This window comes from Ylistrum balloti, unplaced genomic scaffold (assembly GCF_031769215.1).
Source record: "Ylistrum balloti isolate Yb309-2 unplaced genomic scaffold, AGI_CSIRO_Ybal_v1 Utg370754, whole genome shotgun sequence".
In the NCBI taxonomy this organism is placed as follows: Eukaryota; Metazoa; Mollusca; class Bivalvia; order Pectinida; family Pectinidae; genus Ylistrum; species Ylistrum balloti.
In genome coordinates this window covers 579,958-602,640 of record NW_026782443.1, presented here as the reverse complement: position 1 = coordinate 602,640, position 22,683 = coordinate 579,958, and the positions used below count along the sequence as shown (strand labels likewise).

The 22,683-nt window shown below is 34.1% G+C and overlaps 1 protein-coding gene across 1 annotated transcript; it reads left to right on the top strand.

Moving 5' to 3' along the window:
- The first annotated feature begins 485 nt into the window (after window positions 1-485).
- LOC132558091 (beta-1,4-N-acetylgalactosaminyltransferase bre-4-like) lies at window positions 486-16,152 on the top strand. The gene is made up of 9 exons (XM_060222616.1): window positions 486-520; window positions 878-1,108; window positions 5,731-5,783; window positions 7,710-7,942; window positions 8,787-8,974; window positions 10,284-10,406; window positions 13,921-14,019; window positions 14,342-14,947; window positions 16,077-16,152. The coding sequence occupies exons 1-9, from the start codon at window positions 486-488 to the stop codon at window positions 16,150-16,152; spliced, it is 1,644 nt and encodes a 547-aa protein (XP_060078599.1).
- The last annotated feature ends 6,531 nt before the right edge of the window (window positions 16,153-22,683 follow it).

The window sequence follows — 22,683 nt, the reverse complement described above, 5'->3', positions numbered from 1 at the left end:
TCAAGTTTTTATGCTGATATTTAATTTTGTTAATGTCTTTGTCTAGTCAAGGAAAACGCTTATGTTTACTGCAGTGAATTAACAGTAGACCCATACCGTTCCAGTAGAATACCCCCACGTTAATTCTCTGAGGATGCAGGACTATGTTGCTTATCATGAATGAAGGGATAATTAAATATATCGATTTGTTTCTATTGCAACCTACCTTTACTAGCAATGATTACTGTGTAAGCTGTCGTTGTGTGAGAAACTTTTTATCTGGTCCTACCTAAAGAGGTAATACCTGACATTGTTTCTAAGTGTTTAGATAGATAACAGATTATTTGAAGTTGACTACGTTTCGTGTTTACTAAACACACCATCAGTCGAAATGGATTCCCTATTTACAGAAAAACGACTCGTTAACTGGTGTTTTAGTGTATTTTATTGTAGTGCGTTTGTCGTTGTTCTTTAGACTCTTTCTCCATGTTGTGTCTGATCAATGTATGACGTCGATTTGCAGCTTTGTGTGGACCTTAAGGTACGACAGTTTCTAATTTTTATGCTATTATTGTTGATTGTGCTGAGGTACTGAATCATTCTTTGTTGTTTACCTATATTCTTAGTCACGCGTTGCCGATGATAATATAAAAGAGTTTTCATCATGTTATGGACATTTGTTACGAAGACATATGTTATAAAGCTTTAAAAATATTTCTTTCTAGACATAACGGCATAGTTTTAATTAATCAATTGATTCTTCATATGCAAAACAGGTATTTAACACACACTTATTTATTTTCACAGATATGAAATCACACATTTCAAATAAAACAACAGCAATGTCTTCATTCATACTATTCCTGAGATGAGAAGAATTCATTTTGTCTCCTCGAAGACGTCTATATAAAACAGTGTTTGTACTGCCCTGCCGCCGAATGAAGCTAACATTACGTCTGTTTATCATGTTCCAAATATCAATTAGTATGATATGTTTGTATAAAACGATTACTTATTCTCTTAATAAACTTGGTCAATCTGTCGACAATAGTGAATACCATGAGAAAATCCGAAATATCAGAGAATTTACTCCGAATGAAAGTATCAAAACCATGAAACCTCTGCCCCTGTGTCCAGATGTTCCGCCTGGCCTCGGTGAGTACTATTTATCATACGTCAAGGCGTTAAAAATGTATCTAATACCTAACTATAATTTGTATAAAAAGAAAATATACAGCACTAAGATTTTAAACAATTTCATTCAAGTTTTACATTTTTGACGAAAATGACATTCCTTTTGTTGTCAATTTATGACGGGTGAGATTGTTATCACGAGCTTATCAGTAAATTGAGAGGTCGGGCAACAATGTACTATCTCTCTGTTGTTTACTGTGTCAAGAGTATATACTAAACAAGATCGTGTAATTCAGTGGCGTAGAATTAGTATTCGTAAACTATATAAAGAAAAGTATACTCCATTTTCTGTATCGGAATATATCCCAGCTAGTTCGTTTACATATAATAATGAACTGCATGATTGCTGTGATCCAATAGGGTTTATATCTTTCCGACATGTCCGGCTATATGTGGTCAGGGTTACTATGATATGGTTAAATGATGCCACAATGTCAGCAGTAAGAACAACAATCAAACACTTCAAAACAGGTTGTTGAACAAGCAGATCTTATTTTTTTGCTTGAGAAACAATGTACATCAAAGTGTTTCTCTAGGATATCTGTTGCTTCAGACACTCAATACTATAAAGTTTTCTTCTAGGATATTTATTGCTTCAGACACTCTTTACTATAAAGTGTTTTTCTAGGATATTTGTTGCTTCAGACACTCTTTACTATAAAGTGTTTTTTCTAGGATATTTGTTGCTTCAGACACTCTTTACTATAAAGTATTCTTCTAGGATATTTGTCGCTTCAGACACTCTTTACTATAAAGTATTGTTCTGGGATATTTGTTGTTTCAGATACTATATACTATAAAGTGTTCTTCTAGAATATTTTTGCTTCAGACACTCTTAACTATACAGTGCTTTTCTAGAATATTTGTTGCTTCAGACACTGTATACTGGATATCAAATTGTTCTTCTAGGGTAGTTGTTGATTTAGACACTGTATACTGGATATCAAATTGTTCTTCTAGGGTAGTTGTTGATTTAGACACTGTATACTGGATATCAAATTGTTCTTCTAGGGTAGTTGTTGCTTCAGACACTCTATTCTGGATATCAAATTGTTCTTCTAGAATATTTTTTGCTTTAGACTCGCTGTAATATTAAGTGTTCTTTTGGGATATTTGTTGCTTGTGTCACTCTATATTGGATATTAAAGTGTTTTTATAATATAGTTTTTGCTTCAGACATTCTATTTTATAAAGTATTGTTCTAGGATATTTGTCCATTGAATATGAAGAGGACACAATCACATTAATAAAACTTGAAGTGGAAAAGGATCAACCAGTAAACCTGAAGCGAAAAAAAATCATATCCATTTAACTGGATGGAGACAAAACCATATCCATTAAACCCGAAGGGTCAAAATCATATCCAATAACCTAAAGAGACATAATTATATCCATTAAATCTGAAGGTACAAAATCACATTCATTCTACCTGAAGGGAAAAAAATCATATCCATTTAACATGAAGTGACAAAATTACATCCATTAAACACGATGGCGACAAAATCATATCCATTGAACCTGACGGGGGACAAAAGTACAACCATTAAACTTGAAGAGTTGCGAGAATCAATCAAGAATAATGGTAGACTCTTGAACCTTTATATATATAGAGCAATTGTTGATGCTGTATTTTACTTGGTCTTGCTCATTGTATATAAAACAAATAAAAATTAGTTTTATATACCATGCGTTGTTTCTATCCAAGCATGAATCCTTTGATGATAGAATAATTCAAGAGATCTCTGGATAACTCCAGTGTTGTATTAGAGATATGTCCTCTGAGACCAATAACTGGAATCGATGTTTGTTTAAACCAATGACAATCGATAAAATCATCTAATGGAGACAGACATAGTTTCAATGTAATCAGTACCGCTTAATGATATTACTCGGGTGATTTCTTCCTTGTGGGATTCAGATGATCATATGAAGAAAGGGTCAAGAGGGCCTGTATCACTTATATGGATTTTGAAACCCAGCAATGTTACCCATGCCTATACGTTGGGTATTGCAAATATTTCCAAATTACAGCTCAGTTAGTTAACCTCTTTGGTACTACAAGATCAATGAGTAATTCTCTATACCATGACTGTCTTTCTCTCTTGATACCCAATATGGTTATCGGATTGGTATCCCAATTATGTCAAACACATAACCGAGAAGATCTATCCTTAGAGGTGTACCTCTCCAAAACATTCAATTGTTATATCACGAATGTGTTAATCTCTTGATGCCCAGCATTTCTCTATATGAAAACATTGAAAATCATTATTTAGAAAGATTTGTTAACAAATAAAAATATTTCTTTAATTTGATATAATTCTCAACCAGTTTTCATTTACTACTCAGTTTCTTTTTTCAAATAACTACCAAATATCTAAAGGTCCCAGATCTAAAAAATCAACTCATTACCTCCGCGAAAAACGATAAAATAACATTGATAAAAGACACACAAGTGAATATCACCTTTATAACTTTAGAGTAATTACGATAGTGCCAAATAAGGAATTAAAAACTTTTATATAGTTGTTTCGTCTCTCTAGGACTTGCCAGTGATGCCAAATGCTAACGTTTTGAGGAAAGCTAGGAGGCGACTGAGGAAAATCTAAAGTGATCGAAAGAAAAGTCAAAATCAAAATGAGGAGATACGCTATCCCTATAATGTAATAGATTTCGTACTTTTACCGTATTGTTATTTTAATACACCATTTGCTCCTCTCCAATTATTTGGTTTTAACCTATTTAGAGGATTTATGATCAGCGACTTAAAATATGAGCTGTATTTTGACTCGGGACAGAAAGACAAAAGTGACGAGTCTTTGACTAAAATACAGCTATTTTCCGTCACTGCCGAATACAACAAAAAATATCTGTGGCAGGCGTGTTCCGACAATGGCAGGATAAAAAAAGTTTATTTAACTGTATCTTTAGACATAATGCAAATGATTTGAGTTGTTTGGCCAAATACAGCCCTTGATGTCGAATGACCGTAAAACACCAATCAAATCAAGCAAAATATAATAATGATAAAACTGACTTTGATTATCGGAAATGTTTTTGAAGCACCTGTGTAATTGTTTACATCGATATTTCTATTTTTGTCCATTATTTATGATATTGTTTCCATGTTGAAATCGCCTATCAGAATCATTACTCATATAGTGAAAATACGAGAATAGATCCATGAATAATGAACGACGCCTATTAGGTTATGTTAACAGATATCAATCTTTTAATTATTTCTTTAATGATTCTGTTTGGAATTTTGATATCATTGTTTAGTTTTACTTTTTATCGCCATATTGATGGTTCAAGTTGTGATCGATAATGAAGGCTAAGTAAACTCCATTTGATGGGTTGACGATGGAATCTCCTGGGACGATATTCCTGACAAAATCAATCTTTTATGTATTGATCACGCAATCGTATATGTGGCAGGTAAAAAAAATGCCTTTCATTTGATATAGCTTTTATGCTGATATTTAATTTTGTTAATGTCTTTGTCTAACTTATAACATAGTCAAGGAAAACGCTTATGTTTACTGCAGTGAATTAAAAGTAGACCCAAACCGTTCCAGTAGAATACCCCCATGTTAATTCTCTGAGGATGCAGGACTCTGTTGCTTATTATGAAAGAAGGGATAATTAAATATATCGATTTATTTCTATTGCAACCTACCTTTACTAACAATGATTACTGTGTAAGCTGTCGTTGTGTGAGAAACTTTCCTTATCTTGACCTACCTATATAGATAATACCTTGCATTGTTTCTAAGTGTATAGATAGATAACAGATTATTTGAAGTTGACTACGTTTCGTGTTTACTAACCTCACCATCAGTCGAAATGGATTCCCTATTTACAGGAAAACGACTCGTTAACTGGTGTTTTAGTTTATTTGATTGTAGTGCGTTTTTCGTTGTACTTCAGACTCTTTCTCCATGTTGTGTCTGATCAATGTATGACGTCGATTTGCAGCTTTGTGTGGACCTTAAGGTACGACAGTTTCTAATTTTTATGCTATTATTATTGATTGTGCTGAGGTACTGAATCATTCTTTGTTGTTTACCTATATTCTTAGTCACGCGTTGCCGATGATAATATAAAAGAGTTTTCATAATGTTATGGACATTTGTTACGAAGACATATGTTATAAAGCTTTAAAAATATTTCTTTCTAGACATAACGGCATAGTTTTGATTAATCAATTGATTCTTCATATGCAAAACAGGTATTTAACACACACTTATTTATTTTCACAGATATGAAATCACACATTTCAAATAAAACAACAGCAATGTCTTCATTCAATACTATTCCTGAGATGAGAAGAATTCATTTGTCTCCTCGAAGACGTCTATATAAAACAGTGTTTCCACTGCCCTGCCGCCGAATGAAGCTAACATTACGTCTGTTTATCATGTTCCATATATCAATAATTATGATATGTTTGTATAAAACGATTACTCATTCTCTTTATAAACTTGGTCAATCTGTCGACAATAGTGAATACCATGAGAAAATCCGAAATATCAGAGAATTCACTCCGAATGAAAGTATCAAAACCATGAAACCTCTGCCCCTGTGTCCAGAAGTTCCGCCTGGCCTCGGTGAGTACTGTTTATCATACGTCAAGACGTTAAAAATGTATCTAATACCTAACTATAATTTGTATAAAAAGAAAATATACAGCATTAAGATTATAAACAATTTCATAAGTTTTATATTTTTGACGAAAATGACATTCCTTTTGTTGTCAATTTATGACGGGTACTATTTCTATGTTGTTTACAGCGTCAAGGTGCTAGTCTTAAGAGACATGGGCACAACGCCATGTTACGTTCCAAATAATTAATATGGTCCCCTACTGCAAGAGGTAGTGGATATCTCTTGATAACATTTTGAAATCCATAGTTTAGATCAGTAAGCATGGTAGACACTGCTGGTGGACGTCAGACACCCTATACTACAAATTGTTTTTCTCGGATATTTCTTGTTTCAGACACTCTATACTATAAAGTGTTCATCTAGGATATTTGTTACTTCAGACACTCTATACTACAAAGTGTTATTCTAGGATATTTGTTGTTTCAGACATTGTATACTGGATATCAAAATGTTTTTCTCGAATATTTGTTGCTTGTTTCTATGAAGTGTTCTCATTGTATACTGGATATCAAAATGTTTTTCTAAATATTTGTTGCTTCAGACACTCTATACTACAAAATGTTTTTCTTAGATATCCGTTGCTTCAGACACTTTATACTATAAAATGTTATTCTATGATATCCGTTGCTTCAGACACTCTGTACTATAAAGTGTTCTTTTAGGATATTCGTTGCTTCAGACACTCTATACTGTAAAATGTTATTCTAGGATATCCATTGCTTCAGACACTCTATACTATAAAGTGTTCTTTTAGGATATTTGTTGCTTCAGACACTCTATACTACAAAATGTTTTTCTTAGATATTCGTTGCTTCAGACACTTTATACTATAAAATGTTATTCTATGATATCCGTTGCTTCAGACGCTCTGTACTATAAAGTGTTCTTTTAGGATATTTGTTGCTTCAGACACTCTATACTGCAAAATGTTTTTTTCTTAGATATTCGTTGCTTCAGACACTCTATACTAAAAATTGTTATTCTAGAATATGTGTTGCTTCCGACACTGTATACTTTAAAGTGTTCTTCAAGGATATTAGCAAACAGTATTTTAGACAAGGATGGTAGTGATGTTGAGGGTCAGGAAATCAATAAAATACACACCCAAATCTAACAACTGTATAACCAAAATAAGATGAAACAGGATACAGGATTTCAGACATATGATGGAGACTATTTTTCGTTTCCTAACACTTGGATATATCTAGCTGATAACCCATAAAAATGCAGGCCTATAGGACTGCCATAGGATATAGAACAAATTGATACTTACAGAATAAAAACTGTTTTTTGAAAAAAAAAAACAAAACAAAAAAACATTACACTAAGGAGAATATAAACCTCATGAAACTGCACCTTGTTACATGAAAATATCATGAGATAGCATCTTGTTACATATAAATCTCAGGAGACAGCACCTAGCACCTTGTTTCATATAAATTTCTGGAGATATCACCTTGTCACATATTAATATCAAGAAAACATCTTGTTTCATATGAATCTCAGGAGATGGCACATTGCTACATATAAATCGCAGGAGATAGCATCTTGCATAAGATAGCACCTTGTTTCCTATGAGTATAAAGAAACCGCATCTTTTAATGTTATCTTTAAAACTTACCGCGGATATACTATTTATAAGAGCCTTCTGCCCTCTATATTACCAAAACAAGTTGTTTCGAATATTTTACTTGAACTGTGTCACATTCTTTCTTTTTTAAATGAATTTAAGCCCAACTGACTAGAAGTAAAAGTTTCCAACGTGTTTTTCTCGGAAAGAAATCAGAGCACCTTGTTGCCCTAATGGTGCGATATTTTGTTGAAATATCTCTTGTCGTATTATTTAAAAGAATAGCATTCATTTACAGTTGGAAAGGTGAAAATTGATTTTGCCAACTATGAAATGGTTCAAGTAGAGAAAAAGTACAAAAATCTTCAAAATGGTGGCAGATACAAACCGAAATATTGCACCGCTCGACATCGAGTAGCTATCATTATCCCCTACCGGAACCGGAAATTACACCTACTAGTGCTCATGAACAACCTTCACGCCGTTCTCCAACGGCAGCAGTTGGATTATGGCATATACGTCGTAGAGGTGGTAAGTTTTTAAATAAATTTTGCAGCTGTTTTTCATCATGATGAACTCGCGCCATCTTGAACAGAACTTTTAACTATTCGTTTGCCTTTTTTCTAATTTCGGGTACATAGAATATTTCATTTGCATTACACTTATAGCATTTTGTCTATGGCGTTTAAATTAAACAATTACCGTTTTAACCAAGGTAATTCCCTGTCTTTCCTTTTGTTTTTAAGACTTCTTTAATTCATGTCATCTTTTCCCGATATCCTCAAAGTTATATACCTTGAGTGATACTTTTATATATCGTGCACTTGTGTGTTGACAAAGTTTTTTGTGTTTGTGGACCCAATGCAACCTTATTTGAAGACATTTTATTTCGTTATGCATTGCAATTGATTTAACACATATAATTTGACCGACGTAATGCCAACGAGGATTGTAATTCCTGTTGAATGAAACAGTTTCAATTCACATATTAATCTGCACTATCCCCATAACCTTTTACGGTTTTGAATGAGAGGATATATTTTAACATTTTCGTATAATTGATGGAGATATTTGAAATAAATTCTAATTATAAACACCTCAAAAATTAACTAACATAACAAAAGAAATGACTGCTAATACGCAATGGCATACAAAACAAGAATATCGATTCGGAGTTATTGGAAGCTAGAGTTCTTTCTTCCGGAGAGCTTTGACAAATTTGTTATGTGTTAGAAAGAGTCAATAAAAGGACGAATTTGGTTTCACTAAACACTGAACACGTATCAGGGTGAAATATTAGTAATTACTATCAGTAAATGAAGCAAACTTTTCCGGTGGTATTGAATGTTCCTCTGATATTTAAGTTGTGTTTAAGGCGCCAATGTCGGACTTTAACCGGGCGTTGTCTCTCAACATTGGGTTCACGGAGGCCAGCCGGGATTACGACTACCAATGTTTTATCTTCCATGACGTGGACTTGATCCCAGAGAATGACCATAATATTTACTCATGTCCCTCAGGTCCACGCCATATGTCTGTAGCCGTGGACAAACTAAAATACAAGTAAGCGAATATCACGTATTCATGTGGTAAATCCCAAGAACTTATGCTATCATATAACTACCGAGTTATCAGTGTAATACTGTAATACCCATAGCATAATCTTTGTTATTATACATGTGTAATATGACCGGGCGTATTTATAACTGGCTGAATGGTCCATTGGTTTCTTTTATGGTCGCCATGATGCCATGTCTCTAAAGAAAGAGGCATGGCGAGAAAATATCGCCTATTCAGATTCTGAATCAGTCTTACAAAATAATGGTTTTATAACTGTTTCAAAGGTATCAAAATTAAGTGATAAACGGAATCTTAAATTTGTTCTGCATTTACATGAGATTTTACCGGTAAAGTAAAAGTTCTTCTGACTTGTTACTTCAATCTCACAAGATTAGAACATCGCGTGGGATTTTCTATTTATCTTTATCTATGAATAAAGAAAAAAGACACATCTCTGTGGTGATTCGAATAACAAAATTGAAATAGTTGTTCTTCCTTACCTTGAAGATTGTACAAGATGCACAGTCAAGTGAATTTCATTTATTTAAACCAATTTAGAATTAGATACAGTACAGCCAAGCAATGAACTTAACTCCAGCTAAGGGCCTCGCTTTTGGAGACGAGGAGGCAGCTGTGAAATATCCAAAATGATCAACAGAAATGTCAAAATCTAAGAGGTCACCAGGCACATAATTCAAATAAAATTAAATTTTATAATACCGAATAACTTAAAAACGAAAGTCAAATACATGTGTAGATTCTGAATTGTGCAATTATTCGAGTAAATTGAAACGTGGTATGAAGGTTTCGTGGACTAAATTTAGCAGTTCCAACTACCTACAAACTCGAGACTCGCAAGGAATCTTTGTTATGAAACTTTATCATATCACTGTTGTCATTATAGGACCTAAATTTTGTATTTCAAGTGGCTCTATGAAAGACCATTTGCTTAACATTAACTAGAAGACGTAAAGGAGTTTTTTTTTTGTTTCATGAACAGGGGAAAGGTCAAGCTGTTTAAAGATTGCATATTCTTCGTGCCTTTGGAGGTTATGCTTACTAAAATTTCACTAAACTTTTCCACAATAATGTTGTTCTAATATCTTAAGTCATTGTCCACAAACAATATCCTTTTATGTTGAACATTATTGTGGAAGTCCAAAAACCAAGAGTGATATAAACACTTTTATTTCCATTTTTAACATGACATCAGTATTATATATGCTTTCATAAGCTAATCGTCAATGTGCGATTCATACCACATATGAAACTGTAAAGTAATGGTATGTTTTTTTTTTTTTTTTTTTTACAGATTACCTTATCAGACAATCTTCGGAGGTGTGGCCGCGATGAAGAAGAAAGATTTTGTCAATGTAAACGGTTTCTCAAACAAGTTCTTTGGCTGGGGAGGCGAGGACGACGATATGTACAAGAGGTGAATGTTATACTAGGATGATATAGCAGAAATCATGCAAATTTTCTGCGCTTTTAACAAAATCAATTTTTCACGTGTATTGCTTTGATTTTAAGACATATCTTTTTTCCGGATTCAACTCATCCTCGAAAACGGTGTATAACACATCTTATCCCGTCGTGTGTGGTCGGTTGGAACTCAATCTTTCACCTACGTATTTATGAAGTCACTTACCCGACCAAGTGATCTTTCACGAGTACTTCGGATTTCACTCATAGTAAGCCCCTCTCGCGCTTCCATTAATGCCAACAAAAGCTATTTATACAAATTCGAAATTCGAACAGCTTGTTTTATAAAATTACGAGTAGGTGCGTCTCCACTTTTCACATTTTCACATTACATTATATTTTAGCTAATTTTATTATCTATAACTACTTTCCTATTCCTTGGTCGCTAACATCAGAGATGTTAACAGTCAGGTGATACCTCTGTATAGAACGTCTCCATATATCACCGTATAACTAAATTGTGATTGGTCTTCGTTTTCAAAATCAAAAATAGAAATTCATTTTAATGGCATAATGATTAATGTTTTTAATACGATATTTCGTGTTTTTATGATAAACATATCGGAGTTAGGGTTTCAGCCTTTTTCACAGCCCTTGGAGGTAGATGTTACATGTTATACCAGTCCTAGCTTTCTGATTGGTTCAAGGATTTACCCGCGACCTCTTGTGGCAGTCGTGTGCTATAAATAATGCCGCCATCTTCAATACAGTATCATACATGCATACGTGAGCAAAGAGACAGACACGCATCATTACAATACTAAAAAACAAAAGTGACAGATCAGGTATTCTTGACACTATCCAGATTGAGATTTGCGTCAATCACTAAACAACATTGTTATGGCTTGAAGTTGATTCTCTGACACGGGACAAGATAGAGGAATGCAAGGCATTATGGGATTACCGACATCTATTCTCTTCGTGACTATCAACGACAGTAAGAGACGTAGAACCTTTGTTCCAAGTTTTAAGTTGATGTTGATGAAGCTGGACGTGTTTGGTGCTCGTTAGTTTGCCTGATGGTTCCGTTGTTGTATACCTTGTTCTCATTTGAGAACTCGACATTACTTACTTGGATTGACCAAGGTTTACATGGTGGGTGTTGTCGATGAAGCAGAAGACGCTTACTCTTCTGGAACACTTGGTCACATTCTCCTTGTACTTTTTAAATCGTTCAATTGTTCCTATTTTGCCCTCGTTTTATTGAATTTGAGTTTGGATTATGATTATGTTGACATGTTGGTATTGGATTATTATGTTGACATGTTGGTATTGGATTATGATTATGTTGACATGTTGGTATTGGATTATTATGTTGACATGTTGGTATTGGATTATGATTATGTTGACATGTTGGTATTGGATTATGTTGACATGTTGGTATTGGATTATGTTGACATGTTGGTATTGGATTATGTTGACATGTTGGTATTGGATTATTATGTTGACATGTTGGTATTGGATTATGATTATGTTGACATGTTGGTATTGGATTATGATTATGTTGACATGTTGGTATTAGATTATTATGTTGACATGTTGGTATTGGATTATGATTATGTTGACATGTTGGTATTGGATTATGTTGACATGTTGGTATTGGATTATGATTATGTTGACATGTTGGTATTGGATTATGTTGACATGTTGGTATTGGATTATTATGTTGACATGTTGGTATTGGATTATGTTGACATGTTGGTATTGGATTATGTTGACATGTTGGTATTGGATTATGTTGACATGTTGGTATTGGATTATGTTGACATGTTGGTATTGGATTATGATTATGTTGACATGTTGGTATTGGATTATGTTGACATGTTGGTATTGGATTATGTTGACATGTTGGTATTGTATTATGATTATGTTGACATGTTGGTATTGTATTATGATTATGTTGACATGTTGGTATTGGATTATGATTATGTTGACATGTTGGTATTGGATTATGTTGACATGTTGGTATTGGATTATGATTATGTTGACATGTTGGTATTGGATTATGATTATGTTGACATGTTGGTATGGGATTCTGTTGACATATTGGTATTGGATTATGACATGTTGACATGTTGGTATTTTCCTGTTTGTTTTCTTTTTAGTTCGATAAATCGGTTTAGGAATGGAGACTTGAATTTTCCTCGATCACATGCGACACACGTGCACATTGTGTACCACACGTGAGGGCAGCTTCTTCTCACTTTAAATTATAAAATACTATATAAAGTTATAAACAGCAACTGTATGCACTTAATATGACCATATTTCTTTTTTGTACGAGGTATAAGTTTGATATATGAAAAAATGACCGCGTTATGACGATTCTAACGAAGCTAGATCGACACCAGTAAGTATATTATCAATATAGTGATAATTTACATTGTAACTAGTTTCAAGTTAGTATTAGAGACGTATGTTTCCCCTGATCGTGAACGGTACACGCGTGTATAGCACTTGACAACAGTGGATAGTGACATCTTGGATTTTTGTAAGGAGTTGTTTTAATTACGAGAAATAATTCATCCAAGTATTATTTCGTATGACATTTATCAGAGACGTATATAACACACCTCAGGTGTTTAATTACTTGTTAGATGATATTATTCTGTTCCTCTTGAGTAAAGTTTTCTTTCATATCTTGTTGCCTTATCGTGCGCGCGCCTGCTGACACAAACCGAGGCCCCAACTCAATGAATCGATCTAATCCAATCGATATACGGAGCACGGCATGTTGGCATGTGTATAATTTCAAAGAGTAACGGTGTGTCACGTCACACTTTTATATGATTTTCACGCCAGGACTCATAGATATGCTTCGTGAACACCAATGAGACCGATTTGAATAAATAATAAATCCGTAGCTAGAAGTTCCAGTCCGCATTCCGCATATTAATATGTTTACACTTTTCCAACGTTAAGGAGAATAAAACGAAACGTGAGTTTCTCAACAATCGACTATGTCAGTGTTTCAGAACATTGTCAGGTTATCATCAACATATTTCTAATGTCCTAAACAGGCCGCTGTCTTGTTAGCTACTATCATGTTTTCAAACACTTTGTTCTGATTTTAGGTAATGTCGACTAAAAGAGTTTGTATTTATACACGCATATACAGTTAATTTTCTGTTTGTCATTACTCCCTAATTTTTTATTTTACCTTTTTTTTCTCGAGAAAACTGCATGATGATTTTCAAGATTATTAAAAAAAACCTTTAGTCTGTTGTAATTTAAAAAAAAAAAGTTAATCTTGTCTTTTCTTAAATATCTGTTACCAAAGTCAGTGGCAATCGTATTGATAAGATGGAAAATGTATTCAAAATTTCGAATTTGACTGCTAATAGTCATCATCTATAAAAGGGTTTGATTGTTTTTTGTGTGATGGATTATACATCACATTTAATGATAAAAATATCATAAACATTATTAAGTCTTTCAGTACTTGATTGTTTTTTTTTTATTTTCAGACTTAAAAATACCCATCTAAACATCACTCGATACAAACCGGATATAGCCAGGTACCGGATGTTGTCACACAAAAAAGACTTATCCACGAATAAAGACAGGTCGAGTATGGTCTAATCTCCGCTGATATCTATAGACACTTCGCAACATTTTCTTCGGGTTTTTAATATCAATAGGATAGCAATCCTCGTAACACAACTGTTAGAAATTCTGAGTGTTTAACTTGTGGTGTTATAAGGACTTTTATTTCATTGATATTTATAGATCTTAAAGTAAAGATTCTAAACTTGATACCATATATATCGAGTATAAAATATATGAAATATAGGTTTTTGATTGAATCATGCAGTGTTAAGATTGTGAGGCCTTCAGACAGCTTTTTACGTCACTTAGTCATGTTTTATATATAATTTTTCCCTCAAGATTTTACCTGTTGAGACACACTAACGACACCTGGCGGACGGACGGACTGAACTCTCTAACGTACAAGCTTATCAAGACCGATCGCCATAGATTGTTTACATACATTCTCACTGACATCGATCCAGCCCACCCTGCCTACTTTACAGATCAGTTGAAAATTGTTCAAGAATCGTTGGACAGGATGAGAGAAGACTTCAAAAAGAATAACAAAATGAAGAGCAAGGGAGATAACTCAACTTTAGAGATCATTGGAGCTAACTCGTCTACTCTTGATGTAGTCAATACCACAAAATTTATGAAACACAAAAAGAAACCTTATCAGCTGCCTTATAGTACTGTTGCTAAATCTAAACCAAAACCTGCAGGATCTTTACATCCTATACAAGGGTTTATAACATACCTCAAAATGTTTCTAAGTGACGAAGGAGGTATTGATAGAGTTCCGGATAAGAAATTAGCAACATTTGTGCGAGGCTTTGTAAATAACATGACGGAAGCTGGCTTTTCAATAAGCGCTGATTTAAAATTTAGAAAGAATTCAAAAGGCAGACTTGATAAAACGAAGAACTCGGGTAAAAATAAATATAAAAATATAGACAAAGAATGGTGAGATCATTAAAATACTTTAATGTGTTGGCTTAACACAGAAGAATAATGTAGCTTTTTCTGTGATTGCAAGAATGTAGTTGACCATAAGTATGGAACCACCCGTACCTCAGACAGGCCATTAAACAAAAAAGACATGCTCAAAATCATTCCTAAAGCCTAGAAAATGTTTGACTTTAACTGTCCCTTAATAACAGAAATTTCAAATCACCACAATATCTTACTTGGCCAAGAAAAATAACTAATCAACAATTCCTAGTGGGAATGAAAACGTCAGTGTCGGGTATAGCAACCAAGCTTCAGGTACAATTCTTTGTCCCATCGTCTCAAACCATTGCCAGACACCGAAGAAAACTCTGTCACGCCTGAATGCATTGGATCTTATCAGAAATAGTTTTACATATTTTTAATTGAGTTCTTGACTGACAAAATTGCAAGTTTTGGGTCTATATCACTTCTGGTTGAAGATAATTTTCAAACTCAAAACAGAGATATATAAACACGAAATCTTAAGAAATTATCGAGTTTGAGGTTGACAATATCAAAGATGACTTTTCAAAATCAGTAATTTTCACTTTCAGATTTCAAAATGATGGCATATTGTCTTTAGATTACAACAAATTTATTGACCGCGTTTATCATATAACATAACTCCAACCAGAGCTGGAAATTAGTGACACAATAAACTCTTCTACAGCAGCTGTTTTTCATCTCATCAAATTTTATTGACATGATATTAAGTCAAATGGATTGAATAACAGACAATGTCTATATAAATTTTCTCCATACATGGCCGAATAATGAATTAAATAATGAATCATAGATTGACAAGAAACGGAAAATAAATATACACAAGAAGGAAAACAAATTAACGTAATCAAAGGGGGATAACTCTTACATAATATCTTGCACACGCCATACACAAAAACACACAGCTAAACAAGTACATGTACACATTAGAAATCATTTATACATGTAATAGTTGGACTTGCTCAACTGGAATCCACAAAGAGTAATATCAATTCATTAATTTAATTGAACATCTTGGCTTTTTAAGTCATATAAAGATTAAAACGATGGGTATTTCCAATAAAAATATGTACATTATTAAGTATTTGTCTATTTGTAGGCCCATCACAATCAGGACAGCCACGAAGAAGAAAGTTGACATCAATATGGTTATGGTTGCTATATCTATTAAGTGAAGTGAAAAGGATAGTTGGTAGTTAAAATGGGGATATTCCAGAAAGTAATGAGATACTCTTTCATGTTCAGCAGAGCAGTTACAAGCTGGAATATTAATAAGATGGTCATGGTGTAAATCAAAATTTAAATTACTACACGAGTTTCTAAGTTGACATAAAATGATGTTTGCTCTTCTGTTGATAAAGACTCGTTATCAGAAACAATGTCTTTATTAAGTGATTTTTTAATGCTGCTGGTGAGGGAGAGTGAATAAGATCAGAGTGGTGTTAATTGTGCGACACGTGTGGAAAGAAGCTGTCAAAATAGTTATTGGTTCTACACAATGGTGGGTTAGAGAGCCTACTTTGTCTGAGAGGGTAGGGTTTAACATTTTGATTATTAATAAAGGGAATTAAAACATCTTGTAAGTATTGGGGAGTCCGTCCATTCATAATTTTGTACATCATTATATGTTTGTGTTTATTTCGACTTTTAGATAGTGTTTCCCAACCTAGTTCATTATAAAGTTTGTCATGTGATACCCCAGAACGAAGACCTGTTATTATCCGAGCTGCTTCTGTTTGTACTGATTCGAGAAGATCTTTTTCATGTTGTGTGCAATTATCCCAAATTATATCTGCATATTCCAAAATTGGCCGAATAAATCCCACGTATATTTTAATGAGTGATTTTCGGTTAATTTTAGTTTTCACACGAAGAAGAATATTCAATCTACTATAGGTTTTTTGTATATATCATTTATATGCTGTTTCCATGTTGCATCATCTTGAAGTGTAAGTCCTAAGTGCTGATGTGATGTTGTGTCTATAAGTTGGCTATTTTGAAATTACATTTGAGGGTGATGTGTGTTTTGTTTTCTGGAAAATATTAATGATTTGATTTTATTTGGGTTGAATTTTATATCCGAGTTAGTTGCCAATTCATCAATATTAGTAAGATCAGTGTTGAGAGATTGTGCGGCCAGTGCAGGATTATTATCTATGATAACATACAAGGAAGTGTCGTCAGCAAATAGTTTGATATTAGTGGAAATATTAGTTGTGATACCATTGATATAAAGAAGAAATAATAGTGGTCCAAGTACAGGTACCCCTGCATTTACATTTTTGAATTGTGAAAAGTAACCTGGGCCCGTATTCATGAAACCGTTCTCATGCTCAAGCGTGAATTTTGTGCTCAAGCCTTACGTCTTGTTTAAGTTAAAAGTTGATAAATAAGGCCGATTTTGCCGAAGATTTAAAAACAATTTTGAAAGGACTTCAAGTCAAAGCTATATTCAAAGTTTAAATTTGACATTTGTATTATTTTATGTTATTTAGGTGAATTATAAAAAAAGTTTGCTTGAGCACAAAATATATGCTTGAGCATGAGAATGGTTTCATGAATATGGGCCCTGGTCATGTATTTTTTTCAGGAGTTTCCGTGTAAATCTTTACGTTTGTTGATATTGTGCCCCAGTTTTATTGAATTTTAACGTAAATTATGATTATTATGACATATTGATATTTTCTTTTTGTGGGTTGGCATAGTCATCTATTAGGACAGGCGATCTGCCAATGGAAATGTAGATCAACTAATGGCCGTAGGATCTAATCACAGTACTAGTGGCAATTTAAAGTTTCATCAACGACATGCAAGCGGACAGGAAACAAATCCCTAAACAGTAACAACGTCACAACCAATTTCTATTGTGCCCAAAATGTGATTCTAGTGGCATTGCCATGTACAAATATCTCATTGAAAATGAAACTGACAGCTACAAGGATTCAACAGTGTGGTGAAATGTTTCGAAAGGTACACAAACTGAAACTAAGATGTAAAGTGATACAATCCTCACGGTACGTCTACGCTTCCAGCAACAATATTTTAACTGACTGATTCTGATAAAAAAAATCAAAACAGCTCAGGATGAAATAAGCATAGCTTAAATTTGTAGAAATGTTGGATTTGATGGAGAGTATGACGAACAGGTGGTGTGGTGGAAATCAAATAGAAATCTACCTTAATAGATTGTTATACTTATCGTGTTTAAGGAGCTTTTTAACGGTAAACTGTTCGGCCGGTATCTTTCTGCTTTTTTGAGGAGCAATTACTGTGTGAGAGGCATACATTACTGTGTGTGAGGCATACATTACTGTGTGTGAGGCATACATTTACAGATTTCTAGGAGGTCGACCTATTTAAGAACAGCTTGTACTACGTACAGTGGTAATATACACTCCATTCTGACTTCTTGGAATTTCTCTGATATAATCGATACTGAAGTTTCGACACGAAACACATACGGAGTGCTGTCTTTGTATGGTTAAGGTTCGATCTGTAAAATACACGGAGTGCTGTCTTTGTATGGTTAAGGTTCGATCAGTAAAATACATGGAGTGCTGTCTTTGTATGGTTAAGGTTCGATCAGTAAAATACACGGAGTGCTGTCTTTGTATGGTTAAGGTTCGATCAGTAAAATACATGGAGTGCTGTCTTTGTATGGTTAAGGTTCGATCAGTAAAATACACGGAGTGCTGTCTTTGTATGGTTAAGGTTTGATCAGTAAAATACATGGAGTGCTGTCTTTGTATGGTTAAGGTCCGATCTGTAAAATACACGGAGTGCTGTCTTTGTATGGTTAAGGTCCGATCAGTAAAATACATGGAGTGCTGTCTTTGTATGGTTAAGGTTCGATCAGTAAAATACACGGAGTGCTGTCTTTGTATGGTTAAGGTCCGATCAGTAAAATACATGGAGTGCTGTCTTTGTATGGTTAAGGTTCGATATGTAAAATACACGGAGTGCTGTCTTTGTATGGTTAAGGTCCGATCAGTAAAATACACGGAGTGCTGTCTTTGTATGGTTAAGGTCCGATCAGTAAAATACATGGAGTGCTGTCTTTGTATGGTTAAGGTTCGATCAGTAAAATACACGGAGTGCTGTCTTTGTATGGTTAAGGTTCGATCTGTAAAATACACGGAGTGCTGTCTTTGTATGGTTAAGGTTCGATCAGTAAAATACATGGAGTGCTGTCTTTGTATGGTTAAGGTTCGATCTGTAAAATACATGGAGTGCTGTCTTTGTATGGTTAAGGTCCGATCAGTAAAATACATGGAGTGCTGTCTTTGTATGGTTAAGGTTCGATCAGTAAAATACACGGAGTGCTGTCTTTGTATGGTTAAGGTCCGATCAGTAAAATACATGGAGTGCTGTCTTTGTATGGTTAAGGTTCGATATGTAAAATACACGGAGTGCTGTCTTTGTATGGTTAAGGTCCGATCAGTAAAATACATGGAGTGCTGTCTTTGTATGGTTAAGGTTCGATCTGTAAAATACATGGAGTGCTGTCTTTGTATGGTTAAGGTTCGATCAGTAAAATACACGGAGTGCTGTCTTTGTATGGTTAAGGTTCGATCAGTAAAATACACGGAGTGCTGTCTTTGTATGGTTAAGGTTCGATCAGTAAAATACACGGAGTGCTGTCTTTGTATGGTTAAGGTTTGATCAGTAAACTACATGGAGTGCGGCCAATAAATCATAGACAAAACCAATAAATCAGAGACAAAACCAATAAATCATTGACAAAACCAATAAATCAGAGACAAAACCAATAAATCATAGACAAAACCAATAAATCAGAGACAAAACCAATAAATCATTGACAAAACCAATAAATCATAGACAAAACCAATAAATCATAGACAAAACCAATAAATCATTGACAAAACCAATAAATCAGAGACAAAACCAATAAATCATAGACAAAACCAATAAATCATTGACAAAACCAATAAATCAGAGACAAAACCAATAAATCAGAGACAAAACCAATAAATCATAGACATAAAGAAAAAATAATTGACGTTTTCAATAAATAAAAGACGGACCAATACATGATAGCCGTAACTCATAGACAAAACCTGTAAAAGATAAACATAATAAATAAATCATATACATAATCAATAAAATAAAGACATAACCAGGAAATCAGACATTATCAAATATCATAGACATAACCAGGAAATCAAAGACATTATCAAATATCATAGACATAACCAGGAAATCAAAGACATTATCAAATATCATAGACATAACCAGGAAATCAAAGACATTATCAAATATCATAGACATAACCAGGAAATCAAAGACATTATCAAATATCATAGACATAATTAATAAATCATTGACATAATCAAATATCATATACATTATCAATAAATCATTGACATTATCAAATATCATAGACATAATTAATAAATTATCAAATATATACATTATCAATAAATCATTGACATTATCAAATATCATCGACATAATTAATAAATCATTGACATTATCAAATATCATAGACATAATTAATAAATCATTGACATTATCAAATATCATATACATTATCAATAAGTAATTGACGTAATCGATAAATTATAGAAGTACTAGTAAATCATAAACAAAATAAAAAAAATAATCAACGTAATGAATAAATAATAAACATAATCGTTAAATCATAGACATAATCATTTATCATAGTCGTTACCTATAAATCATAGATATGTTCAATAAATCATAGATATATTCAATAAATCATAGAAATAATAGATCATTGGTAAATGGGTGCCTCAAGAGGGAGCTTGTAAACATCGGGAAATGACTGCCCCCCAAAGGAGCCTGTTAACATTGCATAAATGGTTGCCTCCAGCTCGAGTCTGTTTACATTTGGATATGACTGCCTCTAATGGGAACTTGTAAACATTAGGAAACGACTGTCTCAATAGGGAGACTGTTTAAAGTGGGGAATGGCTGTCTCCAGAAGGAGCCTTTTAACATTGGGAAATGAATACCCCCAAAGGAAGCCCGTTAACGTAATGAATAAATAATAAACATAATCGTTAAATCATAGACATAATCATATATCATAGTCGTTACCTATAAATCATAGATATGTTCAATAAATCATAGATATATTCAATAAATCATAGAAATAATAAATCATAGACGTAAACAATAAATCATGGACATAATCATATATCGATAACGTCTATTTTGTATTTATTAAGTCTATGATTTAATAATTTTGCATGATTTATTGATCATTTCTATCATTTATTTATCATCTCTCTGATGGGAGCTTGTTAACATTAGGAAATGGCTGCCTCCAAATGTAGCCTGCTAACATTGGAAAATGAATGACCGATTCCAGAGAGTATGTTAACATTGGAAAATGGTTGCTCCACAGGGAAACTGTCAACATTGGAAAATGCTTGCCTTCATATGGAGCCTGTTAACATAAGGAAATGACTGCCTCCACCGTGAGTCTGTTAACATTGGTAAATGACTACTTCAGAGGGTGCTTGTTAACATTTGGAAATAATCAACTCAAGAGGGAGCCTATTAACATTTGTAAACGACTGCCCCGACAGGGAGCCTGTAAACATTGGGAAATGACTGCCTCTACAGGGAGCGTGTTAACATTTGGAAATGACTGCCTCCAGAGGGAGCCTGTTAACATTGGAAAATGGCTGCCTCCACATGGAGCCTGTTAACATTTCTTAATATGGATCCTGTTAACACTTGGAAACGACTGCCTTCTGAGGGTGCTTCTTAACAATGGAAAATGGCTGCCTCCTAATGGAACCTTTTAACATTTCTCAATAGGGAGCCTGTTAACAGTGGGTAATGGCTACCTCCAGAACGAGCCTTTTAACATTTGAAAATGACTGCCTCCACAGGGAGTCTGTTAACATTGGGAAATGGCTGCCTCCAGATGGAGCCTGTTAACACTGAGAAATGATTGCCTTCTGAGGGAGCCTGTTAACATTTGGAAACGACTACTTCCACAGGGAGCCTGGTAACAGTGGTAATGTCGGCCTCAAGAAAGAGCTTGTTAGCATTGCAAAAATGGTTGCCACAGCTTGAGTCTATTGCATTTGGAAATGACTGCCTCTGATGGGAGCTTGTTAACATTTGGAAATGGCTGCCTCCAATTGTAGCCTGTTAACATTTCTCAATAGGGAGCCTATAAACATTGGGAAATTACTGCCTCTAGTGGGAGCCTACTAACCTTGGGAAACAGCTGACTCTAGAAGGAGCCTGTTAACATAGGGAAATGGCTGGCTCCAGAGGATGCTGGTAAACATTTGGAAATGGCTGCCTTCAGAGGGAGTCTGTTAACATTGTGAAATGGCTGCCTCCAGAGGGAGCCTGATAACATAGTGAAATGACTGCCTCCAGAGGTAGCCTGTTAACATTGGGGAAAGGTTTGTACAAAGACGGACAAAATTAAAAATAATAGACAATCGTCGCATGCTCAAAAATAAACGTAAAGTCATCAAAGAGGACTTGACCAGATACAACCAAAGACTTATAGATCGGGCTTATCATTGCCCATACATAGACAAAACATGGTCCAACAACGGAAAACTAAAACTAAAAGTGGGAAAAGTTATGCATGTGAATCGGATGAGGACTTCGTCTACCTATGGGGGTCGTTAGAGGAAGAATACAAAACCAAATAAACAGAACTAAAAACTTCATTATGTTGTATACAAGTA